Below are 17,250 nucleotides of genomic sequence, written 5' to 3' on the forward strand. Positions count from 1 at the left end.
TTTTTTTTATGAAATAATAAACACTCGAAATGAACTCGTAAATTGCATTCTTATTTAAAATTATTCTTTGAAAGTATTGGTTTTAGGCTTTACTTGCTATAATAGTATCAAGACATGAGTGCTGGCGACTGTGGCTATACTACATGTATGGAAGCTGGAAACATTGAATTTTCGGATGGATTCAGTTTATTTTGTAACCTATTATTGGTACCGTTGGATAGAGCTCATGAAGCACTTTCAGGATCAATAACCAGTTTTTGAATATCTTGTACAGTTTTTAATATTATGTCGTTTTATTCAATGTATGGAAGCTGGAAACATTGAATTTTCGGATAGATCCAGTTTATTCTGTAACCTATTATTGGTACCGTTTGAAAGAGCTTGTGAAGCACTTTCAGAATCAGTAATCAGTTTTTCGATATCTTGTATAGTTTAGTAATAATCGAGTGAGATCACTTAACGTTTCCACCCTGTATACCTATACGAAACTAACTTAGTTGTTAACTATGTTTTTTTTTTTTTTTTATGCTATCCAAGGCAGGTATTTGACCGCAATCGCACCTGGTGTTAAGTGAGATGCAGTCTAGGATGGTACANTCTGGCGCGAGCGCGTGCGCAGCACGTGCGAGCGTCTACGAAAAATATAGCAGTGTAGTACAGTGCTGCAGCCCCCCGCGCCCCCCCGCGCCCCTCCCCCGCGCTGCAGCGCACGCGGCGGTTATCGTTTGTCACTGGACCTCGACTTTAATTTGTAGAGGAAATCTTTTTAATTCGTTTTTTGTCAATGATCGGGTAAATAATAACTATCGTCAACAATTTCTCTTAGATCTAATTTAGTTTTATAATCATGCTAAGAAAGTTTTATATAGGAAAAAAAATAGCTATAATATTCCTAGAATACTACGAGTGGGTATAATAACTTAATAATTAGGCTGTCATAGATTCTCACACTAATAGAATTCAAAAAACTAAGTCAAACTAAAATAAGCTTAACAGCAAATATCTCCTATTGAACGAAAGAATAATCACTCAAATCGGATCATAAATCTTTAAGTACAGTACATAAATAAAAATGTCGTGAAAATTTCGTCGTTCAAGTTAGCATTTTTGCTCATAAAAAAAACTACATAACCAAATTGAATTTCATTTTTATGGGACCAGGCAGCTATTCCGCATCGATCAAAAAAATTATCTCGGAAATTGTACATATTCCAAAGTGAATATTAACATTCATTCGACACTGAGCATTATTTATAGTCCGCTAATAATGTACTTTTTTAGAGTATTGTTTATCAGCTCCCCTTAAATAAACAAATACTCAGTCAGGTACTAACCTGCAACACGATAAGCGTAGCCGCACTGCAGCCTCCGGCCTCGGTCGCGGTGCTCGGGTCGCGCTCGTCGGACGCTCGGATGTGGTCGGACGGTGTTCCGCTTGCTGGAACTGAGAAAACAACTTTTAAAAATAACTTTATTTTCCAGGGCAGGTTGAGACAGGGTCTTTCATCTTTTTTTGAAATAAAAATAATATTACGTTGTAAACTTAGAAAGTTTCCACTAAAAGTTGTCTCATTTTTTGTACGCTTACTATCTAGGCTTTATTAATCTATGGTTGTAAATCAATCCTAAGTTAAGAGCTGATCTACACTGAACCGTCCAGCGCATCCCACCAGTGACATTGAAAGGGGGGGCGCCACCGTCAATCGGGGATAGCTGGTTTCGATTTTTGTCATGTTCGAAACTAGTTAAACGATGGTGGCGCCCCCCTGTCAATGTGATGGATAGGACATCTAATCAGCTCCCCAGTGTTCTCGGTTTATTAATAACCCAAGTGCAAGTAACGGTGGAAGTTTAAGAAAATTATAATTACCAGCAGAGAACGTTACCTGCCGAGTGTGGCGCCGCTCCCCAGCCTCGCTCTCCGCCGCGCGCCGCCCGCGCACCTGCAACGTCAGTATTCTACGTTAATACCACCAAATGTCAAGTCCAGCAGACACTTCTAATAACGTCATAGACATCTACCCTACTTACCGGTCAAAATCCTATCCCTTCATGTTTTTGGTGAAATCCGCATGAATATCCGCCGCGGCTGCCTGGCTCCTTCCGGTGGCTGCCCCTCGAACCTGAAATTAAACGAAAAAATACTTTTATTACCTAATTATTGGAAAAATATTATTACCTTATTTACTTTATCTATTTCTTCTTATGGCGACGTACGGTTATTATATTATTTAAAATTTTGTTTGACTTGCCTATTGATTGCACGTTTACGAACAGTAAACTTAATTAACAATTCAACATTGTCACATATATCCAAACTTTTAGAAAATTAAACAAAAATGCTAAATATGGCGCTTCACATTCCGTTGATCGACTGATTTACAATAATTATTATCGCTTGCGATGACGAAAAAATCAAATCCAATCACTGACTTAATATGAATGAGTTTATTTTTACAAAAAAAAAATAGTTCTTTTTAATGGTACGAAGATACGTAAAACGTCTCATTTTATAATTTGTTGTTAATCATCTAATAATACGAATGACCAACCAAAAAACTTCACAAAGAAAAGAGGCGCGGTGTAAGGCACACGTCAGATGCATAGTTATATTTTTGCAGGCGTACCTACTTACTTATTGAAGTGTAACGTGCACGCCAGCGCCCGGCTGCCCGGCTGCTGCGCCCCGGCGCGAGCCCGCGAGAACCCGCAAGAACCCGCAGCCGCAGCGCCGCCTCTGCTCTGAAAGAAGGAGAAATAATAATTACATAAAAAAGCTTATATTATGTTAACCACCAAAAATCAGATTAGGTAACGGTTAAGTACCTTACTTAATTCATTAACACACAAATGAAATTATTATAAACTAGCTTTTACCCGCGGCTTCACCCGCGTGAAATTTAGTTTGTCATAGATCGTCATAAATTATAGCCTATATATTATTCTGGGTTATAAACACTAATACTGTAAAGCTTCATCAAAATCCGTTTAGTAGTTTTTGCGTGAAAGAGTAACAAATATCCAGACATCCATACAAACTTTCGCATTTATAATATTGGTAAGATATCACAAAATGGATGATCGATCACATATTTGCCTACATACAAACTGATGATTTTATTAAGTGGGCTATCGACCTGTTTAACTGGGCATGTAAATATTTCTGCAACAAGCCTGTGATGTGTTCACGTGACGTCATTACCCATCAGGATTTGCTGACAAATTAATTCTCAATCTTAATTTTCCTATGAAATCTCAATTTATTGTAATCTGTTTTGCGTCTTGAAAAAACAATATTATGGACAATAAAGTATGGATTTATAAGCTTACCTCAAAAACAAAACCTTGTCATGTCTCCTCTGCGCAGCGACAACTCAATCCGCCCACACCAGTGTAATGTCACTGCATTACGGGGCCAACGCGGAGAGCTGTGCGGGCACGTGCGGGCGAGTGCAAAAAGAGTCGCATTCCAGCCCCAGCCAGGTGCTGGGTCTCGCAGGTAATTTGACCGGTACACTGATTGCAAAATGTGTTATAAATACAATGTTCATAAATGTGTAAACTATAAATTAATTTATTAATTAATGATTATATTCATTGCCAAGTTGCAAATTATCAAGGATTTTTATTTTATAATGCAGTTTTTAAATGAAATGAAGTGTAACACTGTGTGTATGTATGTATCTAAATAGATTTGAAACATGTAATATGGCGTATCTGATATGGGTCAAGATACAAATGGGTACTATTTTAAAAGACGGTAGGACGCAGCACACAGTTTCACAATTTGAAACGCGAGAACATACGTGCAGACTAGATTAATTACTTTTACATGCATCCAAGTTGCATTATTTAAATAAATTACTATAGAATTAAATGGTATACGCAATTAGCAATAACTAAATATTACCTATTTTATTCGCCTGACGTTTCACCCGGGTTGCACTGGCCGTAGTCAGGGACTGGAGCGTCGAGTAGGGGATTGATCGTCCGTGTGGGGTAGATTCATCTAATTCTACCCCCACGAATGTTACTAAGTATTTCAACAAGCACCGTCACACGCTCGCTTTGATAATTTCTTGCGTGATTTACATTTTATGGGTCATTCCACAAAAATTATGTCAACTCTTAGTCCGCGCCACATTTCACATGAAATATTTGTTAATATTTTATTCCAAAATTGTTAAATAACAGCTCGCAATGTGCTTTATTCATCACCCATTTATATTTTTTGAAACTATTTTTAAAACATCTTCAATTACTTTTGAACCACCCAAAACGTCATTCCCTAGGCATGTCCGTACTCCAAAAGTTTGTGTTTTGGGACCCACATTTATAAAAACATCAACTTTATCCTTTGTTTTAATTAACGAATAATCTATTTAAATGTATATTACATCAAATTCTATTAATATTTTGCTGTTTCAATAAACAATAATTTGATTTTCTTTAGTTGAAAAAGAGTCTACAGCTTTTAGCGTCATTCCCTCGCAACGCACTGATTTTTATAATTTTGCGCTTTAATATGTATTTAGAGTGCATGACATTTAGTTGAGTTTAAAGTACGATACGAAGTTATCCTCAGACCATACTGGCTTTGCGGTAGCCGTTTTTTGAATTAGTGTAAACGTGCCAGTTGTTGGGGAAACATGTGTTAATCCAGTCACTTCGTCAGTCCCTAGTTGAGTAGCTTTATTGATTACAATAGGAAATTGTATATAATTTAATAGTATTTACGTGTGGTTTTTTGGCTATTTTCGGCACATCGTATTAAGCATCTTATAATATAAAGTTAATCTGCATTTGTGTTAAGTTTTACTCCAAATCATCAGTCCCTAGAGCGTCAGGCCCTAGCTTTAAACGGCACTTGGGACTAAATTACTAGTTAGGGAATGATATTTTTTATATAGTAATAATAACAAAACAACTACATTATGTATATTAACTTCTCTGTAAATGTTAAGGTTATAAGTTTTATACTTTATTAGAAGTCATATAGGAGTAATGTAGTATGAAAAAATTGAAAATTATAATTTCTCCTAAAATAAAGCATAAAATGACTGGCCCTTTTAGACATAACATAATTAATTAATAACCTATAATTTACACTAATAAAGTATTCAAAAGCATCTTAAAAAAGTTACGGACAAAATGACGTCGAAAATATACAGATTTTTATGGAATGACCCTTATAATGCTATTATCAGTACTAAATAAACTAAATTCTATAAATTGTGAACACATTACACAGAATTGGTGTTTTCTGTATGATTATCGCTATGTATCTGTGATTTTATCTGGCTCTCAAAGAACAGTAAAGTCTGGGTGCCTATTTAATTCTTTGCAAAGAATTAAGTAAAATCTATTCATATTATCGATGCTAAGATACCTATCACATGGAATCTGCAAGCAAGACTGACGACACCAGAAAACAACACTTAATTCACTCTACTTCTATAAAAATCACAATTAACGTCAATTATTAAAATGAATTTAAACAGATTTTAACGCGATACGCCTACCTCTAAGTATTTGCCTGACGGGTTGCTCCGGCCGTGCCCGCGGTCACAAGCTGACTGGCACGTCAAGCAAGTCATGCGTAAGGTGGTGGGTAGTATCATCTAATTCTACCCCCATATTATTTATTGTCTTCCCATTCTGTGAGACCGTCGGCGCGACCAGCCTAGGGTAGAAATTCTATTAGAATCAGAACCATTATAATACAAATTTAGCATTGAATAATTTATTTATGTTACTTGTAAGTGCTTATAAGTTCTGCAATTTGTTTGTGCTAATTTTGTTTTGTTGAATAAATTTATCATTATTAAAAAAACTCAAATACTTAGGTCCATAAATAATACTGTAAGTACCTACGCAATGATTCTATAATTTTGAAGTACATAAACGATTAAATCTCGTGCTTTACTGACTTTGGTACTCAAAAGTGGTTTTGAACTTTTGACCGGTTTTGAGTTTTGAATGTAAAGTAAATACAATACAGTGTGAGTCACGTTAAAGTGTACATATGAAAATAGATGAAACTAGACCTATTTTTATCGACAAAAAAGAGGTCAAAAAATTTTTGAGATTTTTTTTTAATTTTTTATAGAATTTTTTTTCTTCCAATTACTTATTGTAAAGAAAACGTAATAACTTTTAAACTAAGCGGTAGATCCTGATAAAATAAAAACAGTAATAATGCTAAATAACAGGCGATACTAAAAAAATACATAAAATACACAAAAAAGGCCAACAAATAATAAAAAATGATACTTTTTGAAAAAAATCTGCTTTAAAATTCGTGTTTTTTTTGTTATTTGATAAATTTCTCCAAAAAATGCCCCTATAACCGGTGGTTTTTATTATTTTTTATTGTTCTCAACCGTATTATCTTTGTAAAACCAAAAATCGCATGTCTCTATCCCTATCACAACATTTGCTATGATCGTTTGAACAAAGGCCTGCCACAACATTATTCTCCGCTACAGGTAGAGACAATTTTAATTTTAACTAAAATGCTTATTTTACTTCGAAATCTTTTGTTTTTATTTGAAATCTAACTTGTCTTTATCAAAATTACAAATCTAGAGCCATTTTCAGTTTTGTTGTTANAGGCCGCCGTTAAAATTGTATAAGATGGTTGTGGGTACGTTATTCAATCTATTTATAGAGATTCGCGAGAATGCTCATTTGATCGAAAAGAGTGTTAAAGCTATCAGAATCCCACGTACCTCGTTTCATCCGTTTTGAATCTCGCCGGGGTCCGAGTTTCTCCGGTATCCGACGCTCTGGGTCCACCTGCTCGTCGTCCGGAAGACACTCGTCCCCTTTGGCGCCAACCACCATCACGTACATGTCGTTCGCGGTCACACACGCGCGGTCAATTGCACTTTTTAAATTTAAACTTAGTATAAGAACGTTGAGAAATAAATTATTTCAGTAAAAATCTGAGCAGAGTTTCTGTTTACGATGTTGCTAGTTTGGAAGTTAAAGACGCTATGAAGAACTCCGAGCAAGCTCGCCTCCAGGTGACTAAAATGGCGGCAAACGGAAGCAAGTCAAATCAATTCCTATTAAATAATTGCGGAAATGACGTCATTTAAGGTATAAAATGGTAAAAAACTACACCGGAAGTAGACGCATCTCTCTCACCAGATGCTGTGCATCGTCACATGCCGAATAATAAAGAAATATCTGAAATACAGTGAAAACAAAAATCTGCATACATTTTGATTTTGGGATTAGATTTCTATAAATCAGCGTCAGTATTTTTTAGAGATTACTTAAGCCCAGTTGCACCTTTTCACTTTAACCGTAATTTTAACATTAACCGGTGTTTTTTCCTTAATCTGAGGGAATTTGATAGATTTATTATGACCGCGTTTGCGCGCGTTTAGCTATCCTTATCTGTGCTGTGGTAAGAACGAAGGAATATTAACTTTATGGGTAAGAAGCATGAAGCTAAAGATAAAAATGGAGGGCAGAGTTGGAACAAAAACTTGAGTCAAATACCTACTTATGTCTATATCGCTCTCTGCGGCCCTACCTCTCTTTTTGGTGTGAACTGTAGTATTGCTATCTTCTGATTTAAATCTCCTTGTAAATTCTTCGAAATAGCCGATTCACTAACCAAATCAGAAGTTAAACAAATAAATAATTAATATTTGTAACTAAGATTACCTAGTTAAATAAAAAATCACAAAATTGTCGGCCATTTAGGCTTAATGTGTTGGCGAATCAGGGAATTACAATCCCAATTCCTGGGTAATCGGTACCATGTGGCAACATCGGCCCAATCCGGCCCATCATGGCGGTTGTTTACTATTTTGTTTATTAAGCAGTTAATTTCGTTTGAGATTGTTTACAGGAAATAATCATTGTTTTATCACAAGAATTGGTGCAAAATTTCGTAGTGCGTGGTTGCGGTAGTACGTGGTGTCCTGGAAGTGACATAAGATTCCACGCGTAAGTGTTTATTTCGTGATTTCCGACATTGGATCATTGTAAACATTTTTCACATTTTTTACAGTAATTTCTTCCTAAAACGTTTTACCAGTAATTACACTTATCATTTTTAATGATACCTATGTCAAGAAATAAAGATTTTACATTGGTTTCATTGNATTACTGTTTTTATTTTATCAGGATATACAGCTTAGTTTAAAAGTTATTACGTTTTCTTTACAATAAGTAATTGCAAGAAAAAAAATTCTATAAAAAATTAAAAAAAAATCTAAAAAAATTTTTGACCTCTTTTTTGTCGATAAAAATAGGTCTAGTTTCATCTATTTTGATATGTACACTTTAACGTGACTCACACTGTATAAGTTACATACTACTCGTATAAATTATGATAGGCAATTGTACCATTAAAATACCATTTAATTGTAACAAGAGACCAGAACTTGGGTAGGATTGACGCTGATTTAGCAAAAAATAATAATCATTGCCTATTTGCAGGAAATCTTATTAGGAACATTTTTATTACTTCAAGTCGTCTTTAAATAAAACACGATTCTCTTACACTAATTTATTATTATTTTTTACCATAGCATTTAAACCATAGCATAGATTTAAACAAAGGGGACAGCAGAGATACAGTTGTATTTCATTTATTGTCACGATATTAGCATGTTTACTTGTTTGATCCTAGTTGATGATTACATTTATAACAGAAGAAAAATTCAGAAGTACCTATTTATGTAAGTTATAGTGAGCTGCCACACTGGCGGATTGCAAACGGTTTTCAAAGCGGAGCGGCGACGCAGCGAACACGCCGCGTATCCGCGGCGGAGACGCGGCGTCGCCGCTCCACTTTGAACCCGCTTGTTACCCGCCGCCAGTGTGGCAAGGCCTCTAAGTTTGAGCTGTCACACGAACATCGACTGTAAGGCCCTTTTTAAACGTCCCGGTTGCCGGCTAACCGGCGCCGGGTATCCGGTGGTGAAGTGTATGGGCATGGTATGTAGCTTTCACATGTTCCGGCGTAATTAATCCGGCATGCCCATACACTTCACGACCGGGTACCCGGCGCCGGTTAGACGGCAACCGGGACGTGTGAAAAGGGCCTAACGCTTCCACCCTCCGCACCATCCGTTTCCGAGTAATATAATACACAAAGTACTCGTTGTAGTCCATTTTTTTTAAACCACAGTATATTGTTCGGTTTATGGTCTGTATTCAGTCGTATCAGATCGATAAGAGCACCGGTCCGTCTACAGTCCGTACCACCGTGAGCCTAATCCGAACATAGCTATTTTGAATCGTTCGGAAGCTTAAAAATGAAACTATTTCATAAAACATGAAAAAATAAATTCTAACAAAAAAAAACGGAATCCTTCGTATCATAAAACGGCACTCCCGCGAAGGAAGCGGAAGCTCCGAGTCGAACGCGCGCGGCGCCGCGTCCGCCTAGGGCTTCCACAGCTTGAGCAGCCCGTCCTCGCTGTACGTGGCCAGCAGGTTCTGGTGCGGGTGGTGCGTCAGCCCGATGACCGCCTTCTCGTGGATCTGAAAGCAAGCGCGCGCGTGAGCGGGGCGGGCGGGGTAGCAGCGGGGCGGGGGCGGGCGAGCCACTCACGTTGATGGTGCGCTCCAGCTTGCCGGTGGCGGTACAGAAGGCGTACAGCACGAGGTCCTCGGCGGCGGCGTACAGCAGGCGGCCGCGCGCGCTCAGCGCCGCCGCCACGAGCGCGCCGCCCTCGGCCTCGCGCCGCCCGCTGGAGAAGGAGCGCACGATCTGCCCCGCCATGTTCATGACGAGCACGGTGTTGGTGCGGTTGCACACCACGAAGTGCTCGGGGTTCTTGGGCGTGAGCAGCAGCGAGTTGACGGGCGGCTCGCCGCCGCCGAGCGGCTTGTGCGTGGCGGCGCACTCGCCCGTGCGCAGCGACCACAGCTTCACGGTGCCGTCGGACGAGCCGCTGAGCACGCCGTGGCCGTCGGGCGTGAACACGGCCTCGTTGACGAAGGACGCGTGGCCGCGGAACTCCTTGAGCAGCTTGCCGGAGCGCAGGCCGTGGATGCGCACGGTGCGGTCGAAGGACGCGGACAGCAGCTGCGCGGCGTCGCGCGAGAACTGCAGGCACGTGACGCCCTTGGCGTGCGCGCGCGGCAGACGGCGCTGCACCTGGCCCGAGCTGACGCGCCACACGCGCACGGCGCCGTCGTTGGCGCCGGCCGCCAGCGTGTCGGAGTCGCGCGCGAAGGCCAGGCTGAGCACGGCCTCCTCCATGCTCATGTACTCCTCGTGCGCCTGGTAGCGCAGGTCCTTGCGGATCTTGCCCGTCGTGAAGTTCCACACCTCCACCAGCCCGTCCACCGAGCCCGTCACCAGGTACTGCCCGTCCGGCGAGAACCTGCGGCAGAGAGAGCGTCACTCGCACACGCGCACGCACACGCCGCCGGCCGCGTCGCAGCGGGCGCGGCACCCACCTGGCGCACTCCACGTGAGACTTCTGCCCGAACTTGATCATCTTGGACAGCTGGGTCGGGCACTGGTCGTCCTCCTCGTCCCTGATGGCCGCCTTGCCGCGGAACAGATCGATCGTCGTCCCTGAAACAGTGTCATTATGCTCGTATTGTTCGAACGAAAGAGGGTCGACGTGAAATAACATCGCCACAGAATGTGTTGTGATTCATTTGCAACAAACGAATCCGTTCTGTTATGAGCCCGGAGACCTTACAGTAATAATTTATTTATTTGGTAAAACAATAATGACATACGACTGAAAATGATCATTCATTATTTCTCCCGTTTGCAACTCACACAGAGGAGCGATTAATAGATTTTTTACACCTCGGCCACTCATCAACAACCCTGCGTAAAACAATAAAGCCTTCCGAGATCTTATCCCATTCGATCCATGCACATAGAGATATAGACAGAGCGCAAGGCTCAAACGGAGCGCCCGCGGGCATTACCGGGCGGCAGCAGGCCCTGGTGCTGCTGCCACTTGAGCGCCTGCCCGAGCAGCGCCAGCAGGCGCGAGCTGGGCACCACGGACACCTCGCCCGCCAGCGCCGCCGCCACGGCCGCGCGCCGCCGCTCCTTGCCGCCGCCGCTGCCGTACGCCTCGCGCGGGTCGAAGTACGACCGCGCCACCAGGTTCTCTGCGAGGGGGCCGAGAGCCGACTTGTTAACGGGTCACTGGTCACTGTTATGATGCCGAAATCGAATGGCTTAAGCCATTTTTTAAATTATATTTTAAATTTTTTTTTAAGAAAATTAGCAATTCCTAAATACTAAATCAGTCGAGCAGCGGCGGGATTCGAACCCGCGTTCCTCGCGTCACGAGTCGGCAGGTCCGTCCCCTTCACCGTTCGGCTATCGTGGTTTAATATTTAACTGCAATTAAATACAAAATACAATTTCATGAGTAATTAGTTACATTAATTATTGAACAGTTATCGAATGATGGCCGAGCCTCGCTCGCACTTGTACGCACCCAGGTGGATGTAGCGGTCGGGCTCGTGCTGCTTCATGAGCAGGCAGGGGTGCGTCTGGCGCAGCAGCGAGCGCGCCGCGCCCAGCTCGCGCAGCTCGATGAGCTCCAGCACCACCTGCTCGTACAGCTCCATGAGCTTCTTGTCGGGCAGCTTCAGCGACGCCGTGGCCTTCAGCACCGTGTCCCAGTGCCCGTTGTTGATGTCCGCGCAGAACCCGTCTACGCTGTCCACTGTGTTCAAAGATACACCTGTTTCTTCCTGGAAGAAAAATTAAAAAAGCGATCAATGATTTGCAGTCAGAAATTTGCAAAAAAAAAATATAAATATTTCCGTAGGTATTCCATAATTCATCATAATGGATTTCCATGCCCCAATACTTAGAATAGTAACGAAACTAGATAGATTTTTAAAATATTTCAGTTGTTTACCTGTAAAGTCTGCAATGTTTTGGTAAGATTGGATTCTTTTAAATACTGCTGAATGAGCCGTATAACGCTGAAAATAATACAATAAAATGTTATCTATTGCTCAAATATTTAATTAATTTATTGCTAATATACTTACTCAGCTGATTCAATTTCTATAGACATTTTGATGCTTATCGAAGAAAATGTATGTAAAAGCAATAAAATAAATTCTTTACGCTTATAGCATAGAATTTCTCAAAGGCGGACAATTATTAAATTATTGCGAGGAACACAAAAAACACATAACACACTTGAGTTTCTCTCAATAAACAATAAATTCTGTGATTCTAACCAACAAAAACCAAAAAACTAACACCAAAACTGTCACTGTCACCAACCAACTGTCATCACTTTTTTTTTTTTAATAGAAGTTTTACGGCTTTGGATTTATATTTGTAGATCCAAACGGCTGACACCACAGATCCTCTAATCCATATCTGTGCCACAGATCATATTAATTCCTCTATGCCACATGCCACAGACAAAGGACACCATATTAAAATATGAATAAGGCTATGTCGTGTCGTGCCATTTTAAACGTGATTTCGAGTCTTAAATCATCAAAATAGTACAAGTTNAAGAAGTTACAACAGTAAGGCGCGCCACGGCTCATTGATGTCAAAATCAGAAAAAAACAAGAATGAATGAGTGCGTATCAGTGAGAGAGTGAATGAATGAAATGAATCAATCCAATTCCAAAAAATGACTGCCTTTTACATGTGTTGTGTGTTGATTTGATAAAATTCTGTAATTTAAGTTTAATTAGTGTTAATCGATGGATAACTACACACCACAAGAAAAAATTGGTGAAGGGACATACGGTGTTGTTTATAAAGCAACAGAAGTTTCAACTGGCAAAGAAATAGCGTTGAAGAAAATCAAACTTGAGAAGTAAGTTTTGGCGCGAAATAATGACATTTAGATGTCAAGTTCTTGAAATTAACTTTTCACTTAGAAATTTTATTCAACGGAGTTCTGTGAATATTTTAGCAGATAAATTAAAGCCGGGTTACCAGCGCGTTTTGCCCTGGACAATCAACATTAAAACGTCAACATATATAACAAAATTGCCTACCAAAACTATTGAATGATGACATGTTTTTGTTGATTGTATAGGGCAAATCAGGCACTGAAGACCCGGCTTATTAACTGCATTTTTCTGGAACATGCATCTAGACTAGAATCTAGCCACCACCACATCTTCAGGACAACAATCTAGATGGCAGGGCAGCCTGTATTATTTGGAGAGGGTTAAAACAAGCCCTGAAGTCTTAATAGAATTTTATTTGTATTCATTCTTCGTAAGTTAATGTGAGTCTTCCTTCATTCACACACATGCATAGTGCATTCATTTAGGATTCATGAAGGGTCATTCCATAAAAATCTGTATATTTTCGACGTCATTTTGTCCTAAACTTTTTTAAGATGCTTTTGAATACTTTATTAGTGTAAATTATAGTTTATTTATTAATTATGTTATGTCTAAAAGGGCCAGTCACTTTATGCTTTATTTTAGGAGAAATTATAATTTTAAATTTTTTCATACTACATTACTGCTACATGACTTTTAATAAAGTATAAAACTTATAACCTTAACATTTATAGATAAGTTAATATACTTAATGCAGTTGTTTTGTTATTATCACTATATTAAAAACGTCATTCCCTAACTAGTAACTTAGTCCCTAGCGCCGTTTAAAGCTAGGGCCTGACGTCTAGGGACTGACGATTTGGAGTAAAATTTAACACAAATGCAGATTAACTTAGGCTTAACGCAGATTAAAACGGCTGCCGCAAAGCCAGTATGGTCCGAGGATAACTTCGTATCTTACTTTAAACTTAGCTAAATGTCATTCACTCTAAATACATATTAAAGCGCATAATAATAAAATCAGTGCTTGGCGAGGGAATGACGTTAAAAGCTGTGGACTCTTTTTCATCTAAAGAAAATCAAATTATTGTTTATTGTTACTGCAAAATATTAAGAGAATTTGGTGTAATATACGTTTAAATAGATTATTCGTTAATTAAAACAAAGGATCAAGTTGCTATAAATATGGGTTCCAAAACACAAACTTTTGGAGTACGGACGTGCCTAGGGAATGACATTTGGGTAATTTAAAAGGAATTTAAGATGTTTGAAATATAGTTTTTAAAAATTAAATGGGTAATGAATAAAACACATTGCGAGCTGTTATTTAACAATTTTGGAATAATATTTTAACAAATATTCCATGTGAAATGTGGCGCGGACTAAGAGTTGACACATTTTTGTGGAATGACCCATAAATAAGTACATATTTCAATTTGATCCTAAATACAACCCGTTCGTAAACAATAACTTTGTGCTTTTAACATTATACATTTGTTTTATTTGGAAAACATGCAGCTTACATGAATACAGATAGCTAAGAAAAGCCTAAAGAATATTCAACCCACAATCATTTCACCAATATTTGTGAGTAGATTAAAGATTCTGCAATTTATATTTTGGCCATGTAATGCAACAGGTGATTTGATCTTAAAATTATATCTGAATAGATTTTTATTAAGTGTTTAGGATCTAAAGTCACTCTTTACCAGTAATTTTACTAATTTAGTAGTTATCTATACTAATATTATAAATGCGAAAGTAACTGTCTGTCTGTCTTGCTTTCACGCCTAAACCACTGAACCGATTTTGATGAAATTTGGCACAGAGATAGTTTGAGTCCCGGGAAAGGACATAGGATAGTTTTTATCCCGGTTTTTTAAACAGGGACGTGCACAATAAAGTTTTTCTGTGTCAGACAAAATTCCACACGGGTTGAAAGCTAGTTGTTAATAAGCAAAGGACTTACAACTGCCTCTAAAGTCAGAGTCAACGTCAAAATTTCTTTATTTGCATAGACTATTATAGCTTTCAAATCGTCAAATATTTTGCTCTTAAGGAGCCTCTACATGTCTCATAATCTTTTTACCCTACCAGCGCTTCGAGACCAACATTTGGCAAGTGTTGAGAAGAAACGCCGCAACAAACTCAGTCACCAATTGTTTTTGTTCACATTATATCATATTCATCGGTGTATCTAGCTAGGGTTATTTTTCAGGGGGGCTGGACCCTCACATGAGGAAGCGCGGGAGGAGGGGGGGAGTAGTATCATAAAGTATATAGATTTACTATTTCTAAGATTTTCTGGGGTATGCACTACACCATTTTTTGGGGTGGGTGCAGTCCACCCGGCCCCCCTATAGAGCATGTTTAATTATGCACCAATGTTTGAATTCATGCAGTACATTATTGTTTAAAATTGAAACAAAAGCATCAACAGCGTGTCGCGTCGGTCCACAGTGAGCCGGAGGGCGTGCCGTCGACGGCGCTGCGCGAGATCTCGGTGCTGCGCGAGCTGCGCCACCCGGCCGTCGTGCAGCTGCTGGACGTGGTGCTGTCCGGCGACAAGCTGTACCTGGTCTTCGAGTTCCTGCACATGGACCTCAAGCGCCTCATGGACCTGCACCGGGGCCCGCTGCCGCTCGACCTCGTGAAGGTACGCGACCGCCCGCGGTCCGCCCGGGCCCGCGAGCCGGCGACACTACAGCGCTCGTTGTTCGCAGAGCTACCTGCGGCAGCTGCTGGAGGGCATCGCGTACTGCCACGCGCAGCGCGTGCTGCACCGCGACCTGAAGCCGCAGAACCTGCTGGTGGACGCGGCGGGGCGCGTGAAGCTGGCCGACTTCGGGCTGGCGCGCGCCTTCGGCATCCCCGTGCGCGCCTACACGCACGAGGTCGTCACGCTGTGGTACCGCGCGCCCGAGATCCTGCTCGGCGCCAAGTTCTACTCCACCGCCGTGGACGTGTGGAGCCTCGCTTGCATCTACGCGGAGATGGTGAGTGAGCGTCCCTGAGTACGGCCGCATCGCCCACACCGAGGCGACGTGACTCGAGTGGAGGCGGCGTGTCCACGGGTTACACGTTCTTGTCGCGAAGTGCACCTCTTTTTATTTGTTTTACCCATTCAAAGACGCTTCGGAAACGCGTTTTACGCCATTACAGCTATGAAAGGTCCCATTATTTGTATTGTATTGCTGTTGGTTTTCCGAATAAAATAAAATAAAAATAAAATAAAGTTCTGCTCATGGGGCATTGCACATTTTCGTAAATCGTATTGTGACTTGAAAAATATATTATTTATTATTTAATCACACAGGTACTAAATAGCAATAAACATTTAAGATAAAAACTAAGGACAACCAACCACTCCTCAACTGACCGCTCACAAAACCTTCATTCTCATCTGCCCTCTTCGAGCTCGCGGGGTGCACTCGAAAGGCGAGTACTATCCGTTCGCGATATGACGTCACTCGAAAAAAAGCGTCTATAACTTTAACAAACTATATTTAAAATATTTATTATTATTGATAAAAATTGTGTATTTGCCAATGATATTATAGAACTATAGATATGTTACGTTCATAGAAATTACGATTTTAATCCGTGCCGAGCTATTCCAAATTGCACACATTGACAAATGTAACTGATAAGTGAAACAAAAGATACGAAATAGCACGCAAATGAAAGAGATAGCTATAGTTTTAACGATTCTGCACTAACTAATCTATGTCCGCAGCGCACGCATCCTTATCGCTCTAACGTCAAAACAAGATCGCTTTCTCTTTCTTAAGTTGAACATGGCGCATGGCGTCTTGATTGTTTGCATAAATAATTGAAAATACACTCGCGAGCAAAACTATGGAATCACTTACATGAAGTTGTTTCCATGCGAACTTGTGTACTAACGAATTTGTTACGAACAAAAAAAGTGGCACCATTTTAAAGATTAAACTTTTATCTTTAAATTGATACCAAAGTCATTTAAATCACACCAGTATTTAAAAAGATATCCCGGCTGATGTGAAGAAGTAACGAAAAAGACATGTATGAACTGTTTGATACGTTGCGAGTTGCGGCCTATTTAGCCCCTATAAAAGCACGCGTTTTTAGATTTTTGCTTTCACACGTTGATTCATACACATCTCCGCTTCTTTTGACACTTTACCTGGGATTCTACACCTTCAGAAGCAGCACAAATCGTTGCACTATTGCAAGAACTGCTGCTGCCGCCGGCGCTGCGCGCGGACGCGGCGGCGGCGGCGCTGTTCGACGCCATGCTGCGCTACGAGCCGGCGCAGCGCGTGTCGGCGCGCGCCGCGCTGCCGCACCCCTACCTGCGCGACGCGCGCCTCGTGCCGCCGCGCCTGGAGCCCGCCGCCGAGCCCGCCGCCGCTGCCGCCGCCGCCGCCGCCGCCGCCGCCACGCCCGACTGACCGTTGTGCCGGTGCCAAAGTGCTAGTTTGT

The 17,250-nt window shown here is 40.8% G+C and overlaps 2 protein-coding genes and 1 long non-coding RNA gene across 3 annotated transcripts; 1 reads left to right on the forward strand and 2 right to left on the reverse strand.

The window, feature by feature from the left end:
* Positions 1-6,703: 6,703 nt before the first annotated feature.
* On the reverse strand, positions 6,704-7,104 carry LOC114354795 (uncharacterized). The gene is made up of 2 exons (XR_003656051.1): positions 6,969-7,104; positions 6,704-6,889 (listed from the first exon to the last, which is right to left on the reverse strand). It is a non-coding gene; the product is annotated as an uncharacterized LOC114354795 (long non-coding RNA).
* Positions 7,105-9,155: 2,051 nt separating this feature from the next.
* Positions 9,156-12,244, reverse strand: Smu1 (Smu1 spliceosomal factor). The gene is made up of 7 exons (XM_028307313.1): positions 12,013-12,244; positions 11,877-11,943; positions 11,448-11,706; positions 10,924-11,112; positions 10,435-10,555; positions 9,581-10,358; positions 9,156-9,510 (listed from the first exon to the last, which is right to left on the reverse strand). Exons 1-7 carry the CDS (start codon positions 12,036-12,038, stop codon positions 9,412-9,414), a joined length of 1,539 nt encoding a protein of 512 aa, XP_028163114.1. The 5' UTR covers positions 12,039-12,244; the 3' UTR covers positions 9,156-9,411.
* Positions 12,245-14,017: 1,773 nt separating this feature from the next.
* Cdk2 (Cyclin-dependent kinase 2) lies at positions 14,018-17,219 on the forward strand. The gene is made up of 4 exons (XM_028307347.1): positions 14,018-14,028; positions 15,247-15,442; positions 15,510-15,786; positions 17,002-17,219. The coding sequence occupies exons 1-4, from the start codon at positions 14,018-14,020 to the stop codon at positions 17,217-17,219; spliced, it is 702 nt and encodes a 233-aa protein (XP_028163148.1).
* Positions 17,220-17,250: the final 31 nt, after the last annotated feature.

Source organism: Ostrinia furnacalis, unplaced genomic scaffold (assembly GCF_004193835.3).
Source record: "Ostrinia furnacalis isolate ACB-3 unplaced genomic scaffold, ASM419383v2 OfSCF2162, whole genome shotgun sequence".
NCBI classification, from domain to species: Eukaryota; Metazoa; Arthropoda; class Insecta; order Lepidoptera; family Crambidae; genus Ostrinia; species Ostrinia furnacalis.